The sequence below is a fragment of the Apteryx mantelli genome, chromosome 1 (assembly GCF_036417845.1).
Source record: "Apteryx mantelli isolate bAptMan1 chromosome 1, bAptMan1.hap1, whole genome shotgun sequence".
NCBI classification, from domain to species: Eukaryota; Metazoa; Chordata; class Aves; order Apterygiformes; family Apterygidae; genus Apteryx; species Apteryx mantelli.
In genome coordinates this window covers 122,800,366-122,825,046 of record NC_089978.1, presented here as the reverse complement: position 1 = coordinate 122,825,046, position 24,681 = coordinate 122,800,366, and the positions used below count along the sequence as shown (strand labels likewise).

Genomic DNA, 24,681 nt, shown 5'->3' with positions numbered 1-24,681 from the left:
TTTTATTTTCTGACCCAGGCTGGGTTCCCTTCAGTGTCTCTGCTTCAGGCTACAGAACACGGTACAGAGATGCAAGTGCTAACGCAGCAGCGCACATGGAAGGTGCATCCTGCAGGTGTGTTTTGAGAGCAGTGGAGTTACTTTAGCATGAAGACTCATCTAGTTGACTAGTTCAGACACAGCACTGGCATGCAGATTTATTGACAGATGGATTAGAAGAGGGACTTGTGCTGATTCAGCTGACAATAGTGACTTGCATTGCCATGGTGTGCGGCTAAGCAGGATTGATTTGGGTAAAGACTGTACCCAGCTTTGGTTTCAAACTGGTATGTTTGCATTGCCTCCAGTTCCAGAGCTGGCTTTTAATTCTCTGTGCCATGCTCCTCGCTAGCAGTGAGCTAGTCACATTATTAAGCATTTAGTAGAAATTATTGTGGTCACTTAACTCTAAAGAGCTTCTTTAAGAGCAAGGCTGACTTTGTTAGGGGTGAGTAAATAAGCACAAATAACTATTATGAAAAGAATGTTATTGGGAAGAGATAAGAGAAGAGGGAAGAACAATGGCTCAACTAAAGCTTTAAATAGTCCTAACTGTAATTCACTTGAACGGTATGTGACCCTTACAATTGTTCAGAAGCATTCATACCATTAGTTTCAAGATAGTAAATTAGAAGTGGAAGTCAGACAAAGCCTGCCACTTCCTGTCTTGATTACCTGCTAGTAAAAAGGCCAGTGTTTAATCTGAGTCAACAACTGAGAGGGAACTTTCGCAGTGCTCTAATTGATGTTCCACGACTAGCTATTTCAGAAACTTGTCTTTTTAATTGGCAGAGATGCATGCAAATATTTACTTTGGGTCTTATTCTCCCTAGTTTGCATTTTTGCTCCTTCTCGCCTTTCAAAAAGCTATATTAAGAGTTTTAGGTATGACAAAAACAAAAAAAATCCCTAAGCTTTTTGCTGAATGGAAACTGCAATATTGAATTGAAACAAAGACCTCAACATATCTGACTTGAAAGCCATAATGATTTCAGCTTAATTGGAAAGTCGGATGCAAGTAGGGTAATTTTCTGGTGATTCTGGTCTAAATTATGACATGGTTTTATTAAATAAATTTAAAAAAAGCTATGTTGTGTTGGCTCATCTATATTGTGTATATTTCACAGGACTTCCATTTCTAACAGTGACTTCTAGTGCTGCAAGTTTTCAAGATTTGATAGGATAAAGTCCTAAGCAACCAGGTCTCAGTTCATTTTGACCTTGTTCTGAGCAGGAGGTTCGACAAGAAATGTCCTAGTGTCCCTTCTAACCTGAACGATTTTTTCTCTCAATTTAGTGGCAGCATTTACAGCTCATTTCTCCTAAAACATCGAGGAGCCAAACATTTGAATAATAATTTAAAAATTAAGCCTTTGTTTAAAGGCTTAAAAATTAAGCATTTTTGTATTATTCTAGGTTATATGTGTGTGGGGGGGTGTTTTTGTCTGTTTTTTTGTTTGTTTTTAATAAGCATCCTAATATCCATAGGGAGAGCAGTTGATTTCTGCCCTGCCAGTAGAGGAACATTTTCCAGGGAACAATTGTTTGATTTAAGTTGTTTATCCTTAAGGCTTCACAGAGCTTTGTGCACTGCAAATAACTGTTTTATAAAATGTCAGTGTTTTAGTGCAAATATCCCTACAACTGTTTATTTACAGTACTGTGTGCCATCCTCTGTAGTTTTATGAATAGACTTTTCCTTGACCACAGACGTAACTAACTAAGATGAAAACAACAATTGGGACAAATAGGCTATTTTAATGTTTAGATATGCTTTCATATATTGCTTTAGTTAAATATTACTTTTAGGGTTTTTTCTTTTTTTGTACTTCATGTGGATTTAGCAGTTTCAGAGCAGGTATCCAGTGCTGAAAATATGACATTTCCACAGGAACAAATTGTATGTATGATCTGTATGCTGATCACCTACATGAGCGCTTTCCTCTGGATGTCCCTGCTACTTCAGGGGGAACAATCTGCTATTTTAAACTGATCGCGTTAGTGGGCCATCTTATTCGTCTTTCAATAGTATCCCTTCAGATTGAAGCAGATAACTGCATCACTGACTCGCTAACCATTTATGACTCTCTGATGCCAATCAAACATAAGATACTATACCGGTGAGTATAAACTTTCCTTGATAATTCATTGACAATAGTTTGTTTTTTCTGAAGATTTGCCATCTGCATTTTAGGGGTTTTGCTTTCTTTAAAACACTCTGATCTTCTATATCTACTGTTTATCTGTATCTACTATACAGATAATACCTGCAAGATACATTTTTTTTTTCTTACACAAGGAGAAAAGTTGATCTTGCTGATAAAAGGAACAGCTAAATATTCTTCAAATTTTTTATTTTTTATTTCACGAGAAAAAACTTCTTCACTGTGAGGGTGACAGAGCACTGGAACAGGTTGCCCAGAGAGGCTGTGGAGTCTCCTTCTCTGGATATTTTCAAACCTGCCTGGATGCGATCCTGTGCAACGTGCCATAGGTGACCCTGCTTGAGCAGGGGGGGTTGGACTAGATGATCTCCAGAGGTCCCTTCCAACCTCAACCATTCTGTGATTCTACAAATAAAATGCATTCTCACCTAGATACAGAAATACGAGGAGTTCACACATTACTGGACGGAATTTTCTGTTTCTTATCAGGAAACAGATGTTGACTAAAAGAAAATGTCAAAATTTTCTCCCTTGAGGAAAGTTTTCTTCCATATAAAGTTTAGTGCTCTTCATATGAAGACTGAAGTTCTAAAACTAAGTCTTCTGTGGGTTTTGGTTTTTTTTGGCTGCTCTATTTGAGCTGTTTAGAGTGATGATAAAATCTAGAGCAGAGGCTCTGATAGCTTGAGGAGGGTAGGGTCTATTTTTCTTTTAGGGCCCACCATTCTTGTCTGGGGATTTTTGACTGAAATTCCTAGTAGCTAATTTGATAGGGCTCTGTCAGAGTATAAGGTAAAGACACCATCTTCAATAAATGAACAAAATGCTCATTGTTTTGACCCCTGAAATCATTTCTCCTGGCCTCTGAATGTATGAATAAGCCTCAAAAACAGCACTGGCTTTTTAGTACTCTTAGACTGCTGCCCTCCAGAAATCTGAATCACTCACTGACTTGTCCATGAAACAGCAGATAGTGTTCACTTATTTAGTGGTGGTGGTCTAAGGAGGTACACCAAGCAATGCATACAGAAAGTAACATTTTTATGAGACCAGTTGATAACGACTCAGGTTCTCTGCTTCAGACTTGAATGATATCTTGCTCGTCTTTCCTACATCCCTGGTCTGCAGCTAAATCTGTTGGTCTAATAAAATAAATTCTCTCTCCCTACAAACCTCTTTGCTAATGACCTCATTAATTTTTGCTGGGTGAAGGTATAAAAGACTAAGTCAGTATTATTTCCTGGAGTTGACCAGTCCCTCTTATTTTTCATGTTTATAGTTTCTTTCCTTCTTGCAAGAAGAAACTTGGCAATACCAGGTTTCTAACTGGTCTTGTGACGGGTTCTTCTGTGTTGAAGTGCATGAACCTTTTTTTTTTTTTTTTTTTTTGCTAGGCTTTGGAGTAGGTGAGCTCTGCAGCAGTGGAAAATTTACACACAGAGTAGGAGTGATGTGTTTTTGTTACAGATTGCTTATGAATGTACTCTGCATTCTTCCCCTCTCAGAGCTTGTGAACCAGCTGATTCATTGGTGTCACTTGTGTCCACAAATAATCTCATGTTGGTGATATTCAAGGCAGCACAGATAAAGGAACAGAAGGAATTCCATGGATATTTTGAGGTCATTACACAAGAAAGTAGGTTTTTTTTCTGAGTTTGGATATATATTTACTATGTTATTTCTACCTGAGAGCTCAAAGTGTCTGTCATGTTCCTGAGTCTGGATAAATGACTCCTTGCAGATCCATATCTGATTTTCTGTTTTCTACATCTCTCTTTTTCATCTCTTCTAAAATACTAAGTGATTGTCTTCCTTTTGAATAACTTCAGCTGTTCAAATTAGCTGTCCTTGTGTGAAGTATTAAGATAGCATGTTAAAACCAGCACTGACTGAATTAACTTGTTCAGGACTCCAGTGTGCCAGTAGATGGAGTAGTTATTTCAGGCTTTGAACCATTTTTTTCCCTCTCCTGGTTTGGGACTCTCAGTGGTGATGTTAAAGGTGGAAATTTCAGAAGATAAAGCCTGAGTCAATCTGCTTGCATTTTCTATTGGTCTCTGCCTCCTCGTTAATACAGAGGAATCGGCTATGCTTGTGCATAGAGTCCCTTTTCCACCTGATATTGCTTTAAGACTTGTTTTGATCATGATCTACAATTACTAGGGACATCAAACTGGTAGCACAAGGGCAAAGAGTATAACATAATCCAATACCTGGAAATTCAAGTTAATCGGAAAGATGCTGAATAGTTTTGATAGTAAGAGTATTTTTTTTTAATTCTGTAAATTAATGGGGCATTCATAAAAAGGAAGTTCTGGCTTCCAGAGGGCTGATTCTATTAGCACATTGTCCATTTCTCTTTCAACCGGCTACATGCTTTAAGACTAGATGTCCTCAGGTATTACTGCACATCAATGCCTTGATGTGCAATACTGTTTGTTTGAGACTTGTTTGCAGAACTGCCTTCAGTGAAATAACTGACATAAACCTTCACAATGTTTTCTCCTGTTCCTGCAGAGACAAAATAAAAGTCAACAGCCCAATAAAAGGCTCCATTTAAAGAAGGAAAAGACATTTTATAATTCCCAAACTTTTGAGCTGAAATGTGAGGCTGCAGTCATTTCTGACAGCCTTAATGTATCTAATAGATAATGTGAACTGGTGAGCTTCCTGTTTTGTGAGAGACGGATCCAACAGATTATCTGAGCAAACATTCCTAAATTTTTACATCCCTTGTCTGTCTGCATCATTTGGAAGTGGTTTTTTTTTTTTTTTTTTTTTACAGCTCGAATCCAGATAAACATAATTCCTAAGCTGTCCTGTTTTGCATTTGAAGAGTTGTGATAAATTTGGATGCTTAGCCCACAGAAAAAGCATTAGTGGAAATACGTTAAGGTTTACCAACTTCTGTATCTCTCTCTTTTTTTTTTTCTCCCCCCACCAGAGTGTGGAAAAACAATAGTGACAAAAGAGAAAACTGGCTATGAAGGGAGGATCATGAGTCCATATTATCCAAGCTATTATCCTCCAAAATGTCTCTGTGCATGGAGCTTCCAGGTAACATGGCATGTGCTCTCTCTCTAAGCATTATTTCATGTTTTGGGCACAGAGAGCCTTGAAGTAAAGCAGACAAGACTGTGTAGGGCTTAATTTGGGTTCTCATAGATGTGGCAGTTTATCAAAATGAGACAGCTGAATAGCTGGTTGTCGGTTCAGGTTTTTTTTTTTCTTCTTCTTCTTTTTCTGTGCCCTTATTTTCGACCAAGATATCAGCTAAACTGTCTGGTTCTGAAGTTAAAGAGCTGAGATAAATTTCTGAGGGTCAGCCTATAAACTGTTTCACTGCAGAGAATGCAAGACTTCACTGATTTTTCTTCTCTCCTCCCTTCCCCTTTTCCCAAATTGGGGAGGAAAAAAAAAGGGACAAAAGAGAAACCTTTGTCCTCTAATTTAGTCAGGGCTGCTGCTTCTCCATTATCCCCTATCAGCCTATTTTGTTATGCTTAATAAGTTGAACTCTGTCTTCTAAGACAGGCTGCCTATTTCTCTGATTTTTCTTAGTATCTTCTTTTCAGCAACTTTTCAGGTACTTTCCTGCATGTGAATGGCCAAAAGGTTACGTCTGTTTAAGATAGTCTTGTCATGCGTTGTCTGATTTCTCTAAAATGTTGCAACTCTACCCTGTGTAGGGTAATATCTCACAATTTGTTATGAACACAATCTATTAATACATCTTTTCTAGCCAGATTACTCGCTGAAACAACAAACAAAACAGATTTCAGAAGTTTTTCAGGAACTTTTCTGGTACCTCTGTGGCATCACAGTGTTTTCCTCTGTAAAAAGCATGGCACTGGATACAATGTAGTCTGTTCTTTATCTACCTTTCTGCTTTTGCTACTCATCTCTAGCTAAAGTAGTGGCTGCCCACATGGAATCACACCAATTAAAGTGGAGTCCAGCTAGCCAAGACCTAAAGTCTCTTCCTCCTCTAGAAACTAGGACAATGACCTTTTTGCCAAACTTTGAATCTTCGGTTCATACTGGCCTTCTGAGGCAAAGGTTTCTGGACAGTTAACATGGGCAACCCCCTTGGACTTACTTCTCAAAACCATTTAATTTCCCAACAGTTTAATGTTGAAACTTCCCTTGTTTCCCAAATTATATATCATCTGTAAGAGAGAGGAGAAAAAACTCCATTTCTGATTCTTGTTCTGACTCAGCCCTTCCTTTTTACAAAACAGCGTTCCTTTAAAAAGATTCTGTTCCTTTTAAAAAAGGAACTTCTATTAATTATGTACCCTCATGATACTACCGCACTGAAAATAATTTATAAAATACTAAAGAATCCTTGGCTGAGCAGGTGCTAGCAGAAGACTACAATATTGTGGTAGAAATAACTCCTAGTATTTCAAAGGTGACACTAGTATTCAATGCAGTGTCTAACTCAACCAACCCCTGGGGCTGCCTGTCCCTGTGCAAGTAAAGTTGGATGCGTTTGAGTGCTTTGATTTCAATACAAAAGCTGCCTTCTCTCTATGGCCAGTGGCATTTTGAAGATGAAAGGATTGTTTGCTTGAGGGGGAGAAAGCCTGCAACTGTGGTTGGGCTTTGCCAACCTTTGCTTTTACTGGTGACTGAATAGCTGGCAGGTGTCTCAGGTGCTGGCTGTTGAGCTGGGGAAGTCAGCACAGCTTTCCTAGCTTGGCATTGCTAAGCACTGTAATTGCTGAGGTGAAACTAAGGACTTTCATGTGCTGTGTCCACAAAAGGAAAAGGGAGACTGCCTGTACTGTCTTTCTTGCTCACAACAGACGCCACAAAAGAGCCTTGGTATAGCACTGAAGTTTCATAACTATACCATAAGTGAGAAGAATATTAAAGGCTGTGAGCGAGGATGGTGGAAAATTAATGAGCACATGTAAGTACTTCTGCACGGTTATTAAACTAATGTTACCAGAATCAACTTTCCCATCACTGCAGCAGTTGGCTCAGAGAGGTTCTGCAAAACCGGAGGTACTTCACTGGTGTCTATGACCATTCCTCTTTCACTTTGGCTGATGAAGTAACTGAATCTTCATAAAATACATAAAAAGTTTCCAATGAAAAGTACTGCAAAGCTGAAAATAAGGGCTATCTGTGCTCTCTGGTGAGGTAGAAATGGAAAGAGCGGGTGAAGAGGGGTGTCCTCTGATCTTTAAGATAATTCTGGGTTTCCTGGGATCACCAAACAAAGTCTGTAGAACTCTTTTAAGTGTAACTTAATTCCATGATTGCTTACAAGGACACTGAATCTAAATAACTTCTCAGTGAAAGGTATTACAGTGAGACTATTGGGAATAGAACAGTAACTGCTTTTGCAGTTCCTGGCTCTTGAAAGAGAAACCACACAAAGATTGGTTCCCAAAGTACACTGTTTCTTGAGTGTTTTTATTAAAATTTGTTGATACTGCTGTTTTCTTGCACACATTTTCCACAGGTCTTAAATTATCTTTCATTTACTGGATGCTGAGGCAAGGCTAGACTTTGGATATTTTTGTTTAAATGGAAACACCAGTAAGATCAGACTTGAAACTAAGCAGTCTGAGTCAGACTTCTAAGAGTGTAACTGAAAGAAAAAAATGTTTCTCTATTCTTTAATACTATATTGTACTTTGGTACAGGGAAAATTCAGGTTGTCTGAAGCTATTAGCATTGTGCCTTGATGGGAATTGGTTGCTGGACTAGATGGGCACATGAAAAAGCTAATCAAAACAGACACTGTTAGGTGTTTTGGGGTGGGTTTTTTTTTTCCATTGTTATGGCACAAGTGTGAAGATTTGCGATGTTGGAGGACTTTTGAGAGGGGTGTCAAATAGAGGAGTAATCTGAAAATGAAACTGGTGATGGGTTCGTATTATAGGGATTCTCTCTATGAAAAACCTGCTTTTAAATAAGCCTAACAATTAAATGTTTCACAGAATCCAATGTCAGGGTATGACACTTAGAAATGCTTTCAGTGGGCTATTTTTGAAGTACAGCAAAAGAGCATATGCTCCTGATTTCTGTGGCAGGTTGCTGATGACATAAGTAGCCCAAGTCAAATTTTCCTTTGAAAATGTCTTTTTTTTTTTTTTTTTTCCACTGAAAACAAGGCTTTTGAACTCTGTGATCTTCTGTTCTGTGCCAACTTTCCATGGAAAAAATATGCTTTAAAACACGAAACATTTTGATATTCTGAAAATATTTTTTTCAAATTTTAATGGTTAATGAAATGGAAAACAAACTTCAACTTCCTCCAATTGCAGCATATAGCCTGCATCTTCTGCTATCTTAGGTGAAAAGGGTTATGAAGCTTCAGGAAACTGATCTTGGCAAATAAAGATTAAGGCCATGAAGATGGTGCAGATAAGGGTCCTTCAAATCTCTAGGGACATTTTTATCTAACCAAAGACATTGAATGCAGCCATGCAGTTTTTTCCTTGTCACATTTCCAGTGGACTTGCAAACATTCCTCTGTCTAGTCAGAGAAGTTGCAGTTGATGAACTGATTTTGCTGAAACTCTCATAGGCTGAGATATCAAGGAGTCTCTGTGAGCAGACCATTAGAGATTTGTGAACAAAGAGGTTGTCAGTGTTTTATTTTTCTTAAATCCCTTGTTGTGATGTCATTTTCTCTCTGTCACAAGAGGAATGCACCTACTCATGCCCTGAAAAGGCATCCCACTTCCTGCTCCAACATATGAGGCAGGGTCACCTTATTAGTTTCTCTCTGTAGCATTGGTGCATGGTGCCTTGCAACCTCCGTTTGTCCTGGATCTGGATGGCTGGTAAAACACCAGTAGAGGGCTCCCAAGGAACTGTAGCTGTCTTACAAATCCTATAGGTATATGACATTTCTCATTGTACAGGAGATAGCTTCCCTTATGTGGCTGTCTCGGCTCTTTCATGGATGGGCAGAAGCTTCCTCTGCTTCTGGCGTGGTGAGATTATTTCATGTATGTGAGAAGTGGTCAGCGCAGCCTGCTATTTTTTTAAATGGTGCCAAGGTTTGTTGAAGGGAATTTGTGTCGAAGACATTGACGGAGAAACGTGAAATGTGTCTCCAGACTAACCAAGGTGAATCGGGTGGCTAGCAGGCTTTTTGCTGTGCACTTTGGTAGGCTGTTTTAAGCTGGAGATGTTGACCAGCAGGGGTTAACTGTGCATCATGTAATGATGGAAACACTACAATGAGTGGGAAGAAGACTTCTGCTAGCAGGAAGTCTTCACTGTTAGCCCTGGGAGAATTTTTTGGACAGGTTACTTACTGTAGCAGAAAGCTGTAAAATCAATTCTCTAAGCAGCTGTTTTCAGAACATATAAGAGGAGTCTTACATTTTGTTTTGTTCTGTTCATTTGTTTTTCACACTGCTGGAACAGAATTTTCTAGCCCTGTTAAAAAGATGTTTCCCTTTCATAGGATGAAAGAAAGCATTCATGGAAACACATGAACAAGCTTGGCCTTTCCATACAGTGTGCTGCAGTGGGGTGCACAGACACCAGGCAACATCCATGCATGTGGAAATCACTGCCCAATTTCCCTACCACCCACTGCATTCATTGGTATGAAAAGCAGTCCTGGTGCAATTGCAGTGATTCCCCTTGGTTCTCAACTGTCCCTTCGGTGTTTCCAAACAAACAAAAGAAATAGTCACCTCTAGATACTACCCCATTAATCCATTTAACTATTGAATAATTCCTTTTACTGCTCTTCAAGTTCATTTTTACAGCAGGGTTTGACATTGTGCTGCTGTCAAGCAAATGTGTGTGTTGAGGGTGATAAGAATCAATGCAGCTGCTTCTATCAGTAAATCTCTTTACACTGATAAGTACTTTGCTAGACAGGAATCTTAAAGCTAGCCATTTTTTGTTATAAGTGCTGAAGTTCTTTGTTCCTTTTTTTCGGGGGGGCGGGGGGGGGGAGGACAAGTCTAGTTCTAGAACAACCTAACTGTCGATATTAAGTTTCACTACATTTAAAACTGTCTCCATTTTTTTTAAAGTGTTGTTCAGCAACCTTTTCCTTTCAAAGATTTTTTTTTTAAACTATAGTACTATCTAAATGCCAGTTGCGACATCTTTGACATCTTTGATTAAAGGGGCTAAATAAATGCATTTGCAATGCTTCTTGGCATCTGTGTGCATTTAGGTTTCTCTGAGTTAAGTGGCACCTGGGCAGAAATCCAGGGAAGGTGCTTGCCAAAATGGCAGCTTAAAGTAGATGTGCACCCAAGAGTGTGGGGGTTTTTTTGTTCTGATTTTTTTCCCCCCCTTAATCTAGCCTAGGTATTTGAAGACATGACTTTTAAAGGTAAAACCCCAGAATACTAATGGTGGATGAAGGCTGGGTGACTACTTAGAAGTATTTTCAGTTTCCCTAAATATATTTCCCCCCCTAGCCTGAATGAGTCAAACCAATTTTATCCCACTGTCCTGTGCCCTCTCCTTTAGGGGCAACCTTGGAAGTCAGAGCAGCTAGATTTCCTCTCCACCATGGTGACATTTCCCAGTCAGTGCAGACCACTTGAAGAAGTCCTCCCACTAAACTTCCTTGTACCTTTATCCATCTGTGTGATTCCCTTACTATTAGCAAAAAATCAAGTCTTTTGAAACCAGATATCAAAAGTGGTGACAAAAGTGCCCATGTTTGTCTTAATTAATTTCTTCATTGTATCTCAATTCTGCTAGCCTTTCTGGTGAAACATTCTGCTTGCATGTGTGGGGGGGTATTGTACTGAGGAATGGGGGATCATGGCTAAAATTTTCTGGAATTTGGGTACTGTTTCAGATTTTGGTTCTTAAAGTATGCCAACTGACTGCATTGCTGAATTTCAGTAGTGCTGTTATTTAAATTGTATATAAGGCAATTTTGGTGTGAAGACTGCTCTAAAACTTTATCTCTCCCTTTTAGGTACTGTGGTTACTATGTTGATCATCAAACAGTCTTCCATATTGCAAGCTCTGTTGCTAACATTGAGCTTCAGTGCAGTTCCAAACTCTCAGAGAAGCCACTTCTGGTAGAATATGGCAGCTATAACATCAGCCAGCGTAAGAGGGATTTTGTCTTTTTCAACCCATCTTTGCATGTCAGACCTGTGAAGTGGTATATCTCAGGTTCAGTAGGACTTAAATGTTTTATGAAGAAAATGCTGTGTTGTTTTTTTTGTTTGTTTGCTTGTTTTCATTCCTAATCTTACTAATCCAGGTGATTGGCAAAATAAGAGCCTTTTCTAGATCTTCATGGCTAAGCAGCTAAGGCTTGCAGGCAGCTGTAGTGTGTTCTGGTTTCCTGTGCATGCGCAGTCTCGTCTCTTCTGCACTGTCCTGAAGGCTGCCTGCAGCCAAAGTGGGCATATACAGTAAGCCTGGTGCACTCCTGAAGTCCCAGATTTGCTTCTATCTGCACCACTAGCTCTGCTAGTTATTTGTTCCCTATCTAATTAAACCTGGAATAATGCAATGGCACACACTCAAATCTCTCAACTGGTGTGGTGTTAGTCAGTTAAATCTGCCATTCCTTGTTTTCATCCCCAAGGCTTTTTTTGTGATACATCTGTTCTTATAAAGAGCTCCAGGTAATGAACAGAGTACAGAATAAGCAACTGCTTATTCCAGTGTTTCCATGGGTTTGACTACTTTGCATGCAATTAGAAATCAGAGCTGAAAAACATCACAAAAGGTTGTCAAAACCATCTACAAACTACAAGGTTTTTTTTCAAATTCTGAAGTGAACAACTAAGTACTGTTTTTTGGTTTTTGTCCCCCCCCCATGTTAATTTTGCATACTCATGCTGGTAAAATAGTAGAGAAGTAATGCTTTATTGCTATTTATTACATTTGAACACTTTATGCATTGCATGTATGTGGGGTATGTAAAAAGATGGCAACTTCACGACTTTAAGACAAATGTTTCTGCAATTCATAAGTCACCTCAATGTAGGTTACTAACAGAAGTCAGTAAGGCTTGAGTCCTGTTGCAAACTTCCCACTGTTTTGACTACTGAAAGGGAGAGTATCCTTTAGGAGGAGGTGATATTCTAAACTGTGTCTCTCCACAAAAAATTGATGGGTCTGGTCCAGTTGTAGTGCAGAGCCTGCAATACATTGCAGTAACAGGAAAATTTGAAGTTTTAGGCACTTTTTTTTTTTTATCTCAGTTTTCACCCCCAAACCCAATTTAAGTTGACCCATACTGATCTACTTGATCCACTTTGTCATTCCTTGCAACTGTTTAGTGACTGCAAATTGAAGTGGGCTGGAAATATTCAGGAAAAGGAAAATTTAAGTTGTTTTTCATTGTTGTTTTACCTCCAGCATGTCCACCTGGGTATTTCAAGTGCTCTACTGGCTTATGCATCCAGCAGGTGCAGCGCTGTGATGGGATAAACAACTGTTTTGATGAAAGTGATGAACTCTTTTGTGGTTGGTATTCACTTATTTGACATCTGGACTGGAAAACCCAATAAATGTATTCTCTAGTCTTAAGAGGCAGCTGAAACAAGGTGAAATTTTTTTTGGGGGAAAAACTTGTTTACAGCTTCCTTTATGTCTTCATGTTCAGACTGTCAGTCAGTCTCTTGGGTGCTTAATTCCTAGTTAACTAAGCAAAGACAAAACTTAGAATGAAAAAGGTATGAAACTGAAAACAAGAGGAAGGGAGTTTAGATGTTGAAAACCTGCCCAAACTGGCTATTTTTTTTGTTTTTCCTCTTGAGAATAATGCTGATAGATATGACGTGTTCTGTTCTATATTGAGATGAGTTATTTTACTTTATGTGGGAAAGACAGACTGTGGTGGATAGAGTATATGGGAATGATCATGAAGGTGCATGATGAAAGGGGGGCAGAGCTTGGAGCACTCTTCTTGGGACAGTGTTGACTGGAGGTGAGTTACTGAAATCTCTTGTGCTTTATTTTCTGCATGCATAAAATAGCACTCATGCTCATCCTTGTAAAGTGCCGTGGAGCACTGAAAGTTTACCCAGAGGTAGTCAGATGGGCAGTGTTAGCATTACAAGCACGCTTCTGTAGCTGATTTGTTTTATGTTTTTATAGTTATCCCTGACTGGAGCTGTAACTCCAGCTTCGCTGTACAGGATAACTTTCTTGCCTGCAATGGAGTAAGTGATTGTGAGAATGGAAAAGATGAGCAGAACTGCACCAACAGTAAGCCTACTCTTGGTTAACTTCTTTCCTCTTCTATCATCTATCCAACCCTGATTTGAATACTGGATTCAGTATTTAAGGAGTTAAGAAGCACTAGGCTATAAAATTTTGTGCAGTTTTGTGAAATGATTGTAAACAAGCAGTTATTGATTTAAATGGTTTCTGTTTAGTGAGCTCAGGAACATCTGTTTCAGCAAAATACTGGCAGAAAAAAACAAGTAGTGTAGGTCCAGGATGGGGATCTGGGGATTTAAAGTTTGAATCCCAGATTTTATCTCCATAAAACATGACCTTGTGCAAATTATTTCCTGGATCTGTTTTACTATCTGTAAAATGACTAAAACAATAATTGTTTCTCTGGGGCAGCTTTCAGGGTTATAAGGTTAATGCATTTAAAATTGTGTGGAAGTAGTAACTTTGGTATTAGGCCCATTGAAGTTTTGAGTCAGCCATTTCTTTCACTACTTACAGTAAAGGAAAACCATGGCATGTTAAAGGGAGCACAAGTGGGAAATGCTGAAAGTAACATTTTTACAGAGAAGTAATGGTTTTGACCTGCTTGACAGTTACTGTAAATGATCACAGGGTACTTTTGTGTATTGACATGAAAAATAGATTGTTTTTAAGTGGCTTTACTTAGTGTGAGCCATGGAGAAACAGGAAAACAGCAAAGTTGGGAATGCAGTTTAACTGGATTCGGTTAGTAAGGCGGCTTTCACTGCCTTCTTTTATTTCATATATAATGTTGAGATATAAAGGAGGACTTCTTTCCAAAGTATTGGATGTTTTTCCCTCTAGCATAACACTTGCTCTACAGCTACATTTTTGCTAGTATAGCAATGTTCATTAGTGCTGTGGGAAGGCATGGGAGGAAATTATGCTCATACACAGCCAGGTTGATAGAAGCAGTAGTGTAGATGCAGTTCTACTTGAATAGCTTATTCTATTATACTGTTCTACTCTACTTAGGGAGAATGATTTAAATCATCCCAGTCAAAGTGCTCTTTAGCTGTGTTTCCTCCTGTCTCTTGATACATGTACAAATCTTATCTGTGCAGATGTGTCTTTATGCAAAGCTGCTTCAAGAGAATTTTTTTTCCACTACAATTTCAGGCATTCCTTGCACCAATCACACATTTAAGTGCAGGAATAACATTTGCCTTAGGAAACAAAATGCAAAGTGCGATGGGACTGTGGACTGTACTGATGGAAGTGATGAAAGCAGCTGCAGTAAGTCTCTCTCAAATATTCAGCTTTTTGAACTTTGGCTTTTTTACACTTAAAGCCCACTATTTCTCCCTGTTTTGGAGTTTGTGCAACTCATGCGGCAGGTATTGAGGTTTTTTAATTAACTCAGTTATCATGGGATACTGTTTCAGGTATCCATTTACATCAGGTCTGGTTGCAGGATTTCTTAAGTGCTTGTGGGAGGGTGAGCTTTTTGTTAAAGGGAGCCTTAGTCAGCTGTAACTCTTATTGCAGGGAAGCAGAGGTAATTGCAGAGTGAACCTGGCTAGTAAATAAGACAGCATTCTTACTATGTGCCACAGAGTCAAATACTTCTGTTGGAGTCAAGCTGCATTTGGACTGCCAGAGTGAGCCAGCTGCAATGAGATAAAGAACAGAAAGGTTTCACTTCTCTGTCTCTTCTGGATGGCAACTCGCTCCCCCCCCCCCCCCAAATCTTTCCTAGTATCAAACTAGTTTCTAATCTTGAATCTTACTAAAGTAGCTTTTAGACAAGCTTTTTGGTTTATTTTCCTATAAAGTGAAAGGTGATTGTTACTGCAGTAGAAATAAAAATGGGGTTAGGATTCACTTGCTTAAACTAAATGCCCTAGGACATTTTATCTGACCTCCAGTTGCCTCTGAGGTCAGGCCTCCCACCTGTATCTCAAATCTGCCAGCACCTGCCTTGGGTACAGTAAGGCATCTTAAAAGACTACAAACATGCCTACTTGTGTTTGGAAGCATGAATGCTGCTCTTGACCCTGTGGTGGGTGCTGGAAAGTGCCCAGAAACATTAACACCTGTCTGGGAGTATGGGATTAAAACTCCTGAGCTATGGCTTCATATTTAGGCACTAGGGAAGGGCATAAGGCCCTACAGAGGGATCTTTCTCCCTTCACCTTCAAATTACTGTGTGCAGCTTTTTGTGCTGAGACATGACTTCTTCACTGTGGTACTGTGAAGTAGTAATATGCAACATTTGCAGACTTTTGAGTTGTTTCCATGAAAATTAACAACTGGACCACCTGGTTTCTGAAGTAATAAATGACCAACCTCCATGTAAGTGGCTGCTACTATAACCCCCTTTCTTATACCGTTCCTGCAGATTTGGCAAGAAATAAGTGTCCAGTTGATACTGAACTCCCTTTCCTCCTGAATGGCTCCTTTCAATTCAGGGTTGAGAGCAGTAGAAAGAGGTTGAGGGACTGTCTCTTTTTACGTATTCATTGTGATGCTTGTTCAAGTAAATCAATAAATCCTCTGGCATTTCTGACACAAGAAAGAACTAGGGGCCTACTTTTGGGGCAGAACTGGAAAAGAAACTTTTATTTCCCCTGCCTGTGCCTTGTTTAGAGTTGCCTCTTGCTCCAGGAACAGAGTAGCCAAATAGAGCAGTTTTCTGCTTACAGCAGGACAAGGAAATGGACTTCAAAAAATTTTAAGGCGCAAGATTTTTTCATGCCTATGTGGGAAGTGCTCTAGTTAAAGGAAATTGCTGGGGATAACCTGAAATATCTCTTGCAGGTTGTGGCAGTGGCAAGATCAGTGACCTCGCCTCTCGGATCGTGGGCGGTAGAGATGCTCAGGAAGGGGAATGGCCCTGGCAGGTCAGCCTCCATTTTGCGGGAGCTGCTTATTGCGGGGCATCAGTGATATCGAAAGAATGGCTTGTGTCTGCAGCTCACTGCTTTCAAGGGAGCAAGTAAGCCGTTTTCCCTCCTAATGTCATCCCAGACATTGCTGAAGTCCCGGAAAGCTTTTAGCTTCCGGAGCTTGAATTGTGTGGAGGCAGGTTGTGCCCTCCCCTTTCCCCCACCTCACTGCCAGGGAGGAGGGTCGTTCTGGCATAGGGTTTGAGCAGACGGTGTGTTCGTCTTTCCTTTCCGCTAGGCTGGCTGACCCCCGAGCGTGGCGTGCTCACTTGGGGATGCGAACGCAAGGCCGCGCGAAGCTAGTATCCACGGTGAGGCGGATCGTCGTCCACGAGTACTACAACAGCTGGAACTACGACTACGACATCGCGCTGCTGCAGCTAAGCAAGCCCTGGCCAGACGCCATGAGCCACGTCATTCAGCCCGTCTGCGTGCCTCCCTTTTCTCACAGGGTCCGCAGTGGTGACAGGTGCTGGATAACGGGTTGGGGCCAAAAGCAAGAAGCGGGTGAGTTCGACACCTTCGCTCAAGCTAACTTAGCTCCCGGGTGAACAGCAGCCTCTGCAGCTGCAGGTTGGTGTGTGGGATACCTGCTTTTGTTGCAGGGCTCAGATGTGCAGAAATTTTAATGTTTTGAAACTGCTGCCCTGTGGAAGGAGGTCCTTGTATGCGGGTACCTTCATAGGCTCACAAAAATCGGCCGTGGGTCCTGTGGATCTGGAAGTGCTGCATGCTCGTGTTCGTAGCTGAGACTTGCAGGGGCTATGCTTATTCTGAAATAACACTTTTTTCTTTTCTTTTCTTTTCTTTTTTCTTTCTTTCTTTTTTTTTTTTTTTTTCAAAACTATTGACAGCCTGTTAACATCCCTAAATGGCCTCTTCCCTGCCTGCTGCAGGGGGACGAGGCTGTTAAGCCCTGCCACTCCTGCCTTCAGCTGCTGCAGGCCAAGGGCCTGGAGTGCTGCCCCTGGCTGCCAGGCGCTGCCCCGCCTCAGGGTGCCGCTTGACAAAATGGCCACCGCCCCTGTAATGGCTGCTGGTCCTCCAGCCACCTCACCCACAGTCGCCTTTCTCCTGGTGCAGGCACAGCGCTTGAGCTGCCCCCAATTATGTGCTTTCTTAAAGCCCTTCCCACTTTAAGGCTGCGTAGCCATCTCCATGCCAAACCCCAGGTCCTGGCCAAAGTGGCTTATTTCCACCTTCAGGGCTGCCCCGACCTGGCCTGCCATCGCAAGGCCGCCTGCACCATGGGGGCTGGGCACTGTGCCGCACTCAGGGAAAGCCGAAGGGGTAAGTGCGTGCTGACGTGCAGCAGTAAATATTTAGCCTCCAGTATTTTGACTTGATGCTCTCAGCCAGAGTGAACACCTTGCAAAACGCGTAGCTCTGAGAGAATATATGGTTACTCAGTACAACTATGCTACTAGGAAAAGATCCGGGTAAAAATATGCTGTGCCATGTGTCCCCTTGGCCTATTAGTTAGTCATTAGTGAAATTTAAATCTTAAATGTGATTTGAAACATAAATGCAATGTCTTAAATAGGGTGGGTTTTTTTTAACCTTTTCTTCATTAGTTTACACAATTCAGTTCTCAAATCAATCTTTTAAATTTATTTCAAGTATACTTTAATGCTTACTAGCTTTACCTAATCCTGAAACAAAGTGTCATGATTTAAGCTGGTACGCCATATTTGAATATGTTGATGAAGTTGTTTTGCTTCACTATATCCTGTTTTGAGAGGACCTGGTGATATTATTAGAGCTGTTGTCAAAAGGAGGGGAAAGACTCGTTTATTTTTTTCCAAAGATACACATTTTGCAGAAAACGTGCAGAAAACATCTGTTTTAACAAAACCTTTCAACACAGAGGGCGGAATTTGAGAAAAGGTTTTATTCTGTCAAGAGAGCAATTTTCATTCTTTAATCTGGACATGAGGTTTTAATTTTGGATCCAGCCCCTTCCAAGACACTGTCCTAATTTCGAAGATGTCCCATGATGCTCCTAATACTTCTGTAAAATCCCATTTTATTTTCAAAGTAAAAAGAGAATAAATTATCAAATTATACAATATTTTTACTAAAGGAGCTGCGAAAGGTATTTTTGGCCAAACCTAATGTTTATCCCGTTGTATTTGCTGTGGCCAAAGAACCAAGATCACATTACATAAATGCCTGATACTTAGAAAAGGCTTTCTGATTGCAGGTAGGACCAACCTTTGGTTTATACACTGTGTCAGGCAAAGGTGAAAGAGCAAAGGAAGGAAAATGCTTATTTAATCTAAGTTCTCCCTGCACTGGGCAGTGTGATGTGCTTTTCCCTTAGACTGTGCTATTGCAGTTAGTTCTTCATTCTGGATCTGGAATACCCTGAACTTCAAAAGTATGTGTGAGTATTTTCTGAAGACTACTTGCTTTGTCTTTCAATAGATAAATAAACTCTTGAGCTCTGAGTCATCTTTCTTTCAATTTGTTTTTCAGATGATAAAGGTTCAGCAATTCTTCAGAAAGCAGAGGTAGAAATTATTGACCAAACATTATGTCATTCCACATATGGGATAATTACAGCTAGGATGCTTTGTGCAGGCCTAATGTCTGGGAAAAGAGATGGCTGCAAAGTACGTATCTCCACATGGCTCACGTTGAGTTTCTCGTCTTTCATTGTTGCATGACAAGTTGCAGGAAATGAGTGCTAAGCATCTTGTGGTGCCTATACTTCAGTTCTGAAAAACAGCTATGTAAAAGAGTTCTCTATCAGCCAGTCTGTCATCCAAGTATTCTCGGAGATTTGCTCCTTTATGTACGTGAATAGCATCACTAAGTTTCAGTTTTAGCACAAGAGCCAGTTGATTTGTAAGTCCGAATAGCATGGGAATTCTTGAAGGGAGGCAATATTTGGCATGAGAGTCTGACAGTTGAAGAAACTGAGAACCTAGTGTGACTCTCTTTTTAGGACCCCTCCTCCCACAGTTGAAACTACAGGGCTGACTGATGAAATGCAGACAGCTACGCAAAATTTTCAAACCTACTGCACTTCTGATCTGACAATGCTGACAGATTTAAAAAAAAAAAAAGTTCTGAATTTACTTCTCATTTGTTTTGCTGGGTAAAACAACTATTTTCATGATGGAAAGCTAGTGTCTTAAAGATGTTCTAGCTTGCACTGGTCTATACAGAAGTGAGACAAACCACAAGCTTTCTTCTCTAGCCTCCAAACTTATGTGAAGCTACGGTCAATCACTCAAATTGCCTAAGTCCTAAATTGGTACTGTCTTTCCCTAACATGTGAGTAGTAATCCTACAGTAGCAACGTGACCACGAGCACCTGTATATTTGTTTCTCAGCCTACACCATAAGAGCAATAGCTCTTACAGGAAGGAATGTCTGAGGGTTTTCTAAGGGAGTATAATACACGAGCTGCTTTTTAGAGGTTAGTAAAACCATTGATATCAAGCATCATTTTCACTAACTGGAGAATTTTTTTGCAGTTATCTGTCTGGCCACTCTAGATATAGCCAAGGAAAGGCATAATTTCCAGGCCTTTGGCTGCATTTTTGTAAAAGCAAATGGTGGCTGACTGGATCTGGTGGTTGTTAGAGCTAACCAAAACGTGTGATTTGTTTTGTGAAAAATGGTGGTGTTCCCCTTTGCTTGTGTTCCAGTGATTAAAAAAAAATAAAAAAAAATCACAATTTGACTAAATGCAAAGTCTTAATTCTCAAGGTTAAAAAATGATCTTCTAAGAGTTTGATCTTTAACAATTTTGTGAGGTAATTCAAGATAATCCTACTTTGAGCTCATGGCTTTACTATATCGTCCTCAGAGGTCATTCCAACCTGAACTTCCTATGATCCTATAATGTTAAAGCAAAATAGTTCACTGGTTCTTACAGAAAATATGGATAAAAGGAAAGCACCTCTTTTGCAAAACACTTAAATTTTACCAACTCAGCTTTTGCTCTTGGAAGTCTTTTATTACCTCTAACTCTTTAATAAGGTTCAAGTTGCTACCATCTGTCTAGTTCAGAGAACTTGTGTGCCTACAACAGTCTTACAGGAAAGTTTAAACTCAGTCCAAGAGATTTTTTCCCCAAATGGTGGCATATCTTTTGCTTAGACTTCTGTCAATATTTTCCTACCAGAATATTCTAGAAATGAAATATACTGTTTATTTTGTCCTGTAGCATTGGAATTGCTCTGTGCTGTATGGAATTTTGAAGTCTGTAACAGACTTCATTGTGACTGCCCTACTTACAAAGGGATTGTGTGCCCCTAAATGTTACCTTTGTTGTAATCTTGTAGCTACTATAGGGCACTTTCTTTTTTTAAACTGAAAAAAATAAAATTCACTTGACAGAACTCATCTGTTCCCATTATTTTTATTTTGAATGAAGTTATATTGGATATTAAAGATTATTACTGTATTTTGCCTTTGACATTTGAATTTTTTTTAAAAAACAATTTTTCATGGTCCTTAGGTATGTTTGCAGTCTCTAAATGAATGCACATATTAAGTGGTAGATTTGGGGTTTAGCTGTAAGTTTGAGGCTGAGAACTTCATTGTGAATTTAAAATATAGCCCATGAAAAGTAGTATCTTTATTGATGCTTTTAAATAGTGACAGCTAGCCCTTTCTCCTGTGAACCACAAGACTTTGATAGAATTGTGAAATCACACCTACTTCAAGGAAAAAAAAATCCTATTTAAGGTCTGATGGTTTGAGCTATGTGAATGGAAAAATAAAATCATTGTTGGAATTATTGGGGCAAAACTCTACAGGAGACATTTTGCCTAGGTTTTAATGTTCTTTATTTCAAACACATACAATATATTCTTTTTAGGGTGATTCTGGTGGACCCTTATCGTGTCAAAGCAATGGTGATGGAAAATGGTTTTTGACTGGCATTGTTAGCTGGGGTTATGGATGTGGAAGACCAAATTTCCCTGGTGTCTACACAAGAGTGTCAAATTTTGCTCCTTGGATTCACAAATATGTGCCTTCAATCTTGTAATTTGAAAACTGTTGTGCTGAAGTAAAACATGTCCTGGATATCTTCATTAAAAATCATGTTTGATAAAACTGTTGTTGGTGGAATTTATTTGCGTGTCTCCCAGCTGACACAATGTTCGATGATTTTTTTGGAGTACACAGTCCTGAAGCAACAAGTAACCTTTTGTTGCAAACCTAGAAGAAAGAAGGATCAGAGAAAAAGTTTGATCTTGTGATTGTCTGTGCAGATATCTGTGGAGACAGCAAGAGCTGGAGTAATGAACATCTGGCACTGTCTTTTTGTTCATTTTTCCAGGCACCAACAGTGTGTATCTGCAATCATCTTTCAGGAAACCAAAGACAATTGTCCAGCTAATGACAGTGCTTGACTAGCTCAGATGTTCCCTCCCGGGTGGTGGTAGCACAGTACAGTGGCAACACTCAGCTGTTAGCACTCTTGCTAAGCCTACTTCCTCTGCCTCCTCCAGCAAGAACAGCTGACATAGAGAAGGGAAGGGTAGAAGAGAGCTGGGAAGAATAATGCAATGAAAGATAAAGGAAAGAAAAATGACCTTTCCGGACACTACTCTCAGCTGAAGGCTGAAGAGCTAAACAGGCTCTTGAGGAACTGACAAGTTACTGTGGACCACCCTGCTGTGATGCTTCTTTCTAGAGAAATGTTTCTGATGCAGAAAAATAACGTTCCTCTTTTCTGCAGGTCAGCAACTTCAAGGCAGCTGGAAAGCTTTTCCCACAATATTGTTAGCTTGTTTAGTGTTGAGGGAGGAGCACTTGGCTTTTTCTCTGAATTTGCTTCTAAAAAATCATCAGTAGGCATCCTTAGGAAGAATGAATAAAATGTTGTCGAATGAGTACAAGCTGAAGTGGAGTACGACCTGAAGAGACTGAAAAAATAGAAGCTAAAAACACAACCTCTCCACTCTTCCCTTCCCTCTCCAATATTCTGGAGCTGAGTGGGTGTTGCCTGAAATGCACCTCATAGGATTATAGGAATAGCTTATCAACTTGCTTTTAAATAGTTTGTCTATACTACATCCCCTGTAGGTTGTTCACTTGAAGGCTTCTTTCGCCAGCACATATGAAAAGTGATAGTTACTACCACAAGCAGTTCTAGCTAAATTGGTCTTAAGTTTTAGATTTCAGAATGTTCATTTATACTATGGGTTCATTTGCTTGTTTTTCCAGGACAAGATAAGTCTCTAAACTCGTGATGATTAATGATGACTTTTTTGTCGAAACACCATGTGTACGTTTCATGATCTGGGGTGAACATAATTAGATCTCATGAAGCCTAAGCTAACTTCTACAAGTTTAGTGAATGTGTCTGTCACAAATGATACATTCACATAACTGCCTAAAGGGAATGCTTTTTTTCCCCCCTGCTTATTTTCACCTGGTGTTTGGGAGAGAGGAGAAGGGAAGGGTTGGGGGTTGCTTCTAAGGAGATACAATATATCAATTTTATAGTGGGGGGGGAGGATTTCAGCTAAATTTGGCATTCATACGTATCTTGAAATCGAAGGCTCTCCTGTAAAAGCAAAGCTATAACACTCTCTAAACCACAGCCACAGGCAACTTTTAGACTGGGGAGGTATAAGATTGAAGTTCATTCCAGTAAATAAAATTTGTACAGTGGAATAATTATTAAATTCATTTGCAGGTATCTCTTACCACTTCAATCACAAATTGATTTATTTGAGTTTCTTTTTAAGATGGGTATTTTTATTTAAATGACATTATAACATATGGTAATTGCATGAGAATTAATGTCCTTCTACAAATCCTTCTCAAATCTATTTCTGTGAGTTGGCAGACAGCTTATTTTATGACAACATATGATTTATTTCTTGATGAACATGTATGGATGTGTATATTAGGTTTGCTGAAATTAATGTCTGTTCTTTTAAGACTGCATTCTTTGAAGTATTCTTTAAGGGAGAGATTCTGGTGGCACTATTGTATTAGAAATCTCAGTCTTAACATTTTTCCAATAAATCATGGCAATTTAGCTTAATCCTCTCAAATTTGTAGGGCCCTAATTTTTGGAGATCAAAAGTTCTGCAGATAAGCATGGAATAAAGAATTAGTCCTATTACTTCTCTAACTTCCATTTTAATTAACAGTATGGTTTGGAGTATGTCTTTCTCTTATTTCCTGCCCTAATTTCCCTATATTCAAGATTATTCATAGTTAGTCCACCCGAGAATTTGAATTCCTTATCTGCTGGCAACCTTGACAAACTGAGTAAGTATGGTGCCGTGTTCTGCTGCAATGATTTTGTCCTCACCCACATGAAACTGATGCCTCCACCCTCTGACAGATGTTTTAAACTGCTACAGAACTGGGCTCTCTGAATGTATACTGTTTAAAAAAAAATCTAGTTTAACTGTTAGAGCTGATGCCAAAGCAGTTTTGTTTACTCTAGGCTTTTCTGAGAGTTACTTTTCCCTGGAGGAAGGGGAAGAGTACCAGTCAATCAGCACGTTGTGTGTGGAGCGGAGGAAGGCTGCTGAAAAAAGAGGAGGACGTGAACAAAGCAGTCTGTCTGCAGTTGCATCTTGCATTCCTGAGCCAGGAGGATTGTCTTCCAATGAATCCCTTTGTAGTCCGTGTGATCTGCATTTGGTTTGGGGGTTGTTTGTTCCCTTCTCTTTTTTTTGCTGCTGAGGTTTCTCTGGTTTCTTTTGTTTTTCTGGTTTTAGGTAGGTGTGTATATATATTTGTATACATGTGCATGCACCCCTACCCACCCCGCCCCATATATATGTGCATGCACACCCACCCACCCTTAATTTTCTTGTTTAACGTGCAGAATTCCCTGAAGTTGTTGGCTTGCTGGCTTGAAACTGTTTTAAGCTTCAAACAGGAAGTATCAATATTAATTGCTTTGCTATTCTGTTTGTTTTGTGATACAAGCTTGCAGCCACCACATTTACTGCTGGAAAAATCAAGTAATCTTTGGAACTGTGCGTTTCTACTTTCTTATAAATATTTCTGTGGATTCCTTCGGGTTTTCCTTAGAAGTCTCCTTGTTTACCTTGCTCTGGGGCTTTTCATCTATAATTTGCTTGCATGTCATTTGCCTAAGTGGCCTAAATATCTCTTACTCTTGCATTTCTGAGAGAAGGAGGTAACTGATCTGTTTTTAAATTATGGATCCATATCCTATTTAGCCAGTTAGGAAAACAAAGAGTTACAGTGATGGTGACTTTGCCTCCCCACCTTCTTTGATTGCAGCTCGGCTGGCTCCTGCTTTAAGCAGTGTGGCAACGGTGAAATGAGAGAAGCCTGGGGGAAGCCTGGGGTGGGGAGAGGACGGTATGCTCTTCTGGGTTATGCTTGAGAAATGAGGTTCATCTAGGGTTTTGTTATCAGCCTTGTCAGAAGGCATTTGTCAAGACATC

General features: G+C 39.8%; 1 protein-coding gene across 1 annotated transcript in view; it reads left to right on the top strand.

The window, feature by feature from the left end:
• Positions 1 to 21,310, top strand: part of TMPRSS7 (transmembrane serine protease 7) — a 33,200-nt gene extending 11,890 nt beyond the window's left edge. The window contains exons 7-18 of the mRNA XM_013950217.2: positions 1,931 to 2,159; positions 3,710 to 3,840; positions 5,149 to 5,261; positions 7,016 to 7,122; positions 11,134 to 11,270; positions 12,537 to 12,644; positions 13,278 to 13,388; positions 14,502 to 14,618; positions 16,143 to 16,320; positions 16,509 to 16,777; positions 18,749 to 18,885; positions 21,108 to 21,310. Of these exons, the coding sequence (XP_013805671.2) occupies positions 1,931 to 2,159; positions 3,710 to 3,840; positions 5,149 to 5,261; positions 7,016 to 7,122; positions 11,134 to 11,270; positions 12,537 to 12,644; positions 13,278 to 13,388; positions 14,502 to 14,618; positions 16,143 to 16,320; positions 16,509 to 16,777; positions 18,749 to 18,885; positions 21,108 to 21,278 (1,808 nt within the window). The 3' untranslated portion in view covers positions 21,279 to 21,310. The remainder of the gene's footprint in view (positions 1 to 1,930; positions 2,160 to 3,709; positions 3,841 to 5,148; positions 5,262 to 7,015; positions 7,123 to 11,133; positions 11,271 to 12,536; positions 12,645 to 13,277; positions 13,389 to 14,501; positions 14,619 to 16,142; positions 16,321 to 16,508; positions 16,778 to 18,748; positions 18,886 to 21,107) is intronic.
• The last annotated feature ends 3,371 nt before the right edge of the window (positions 21,311 to 24,681 follow it).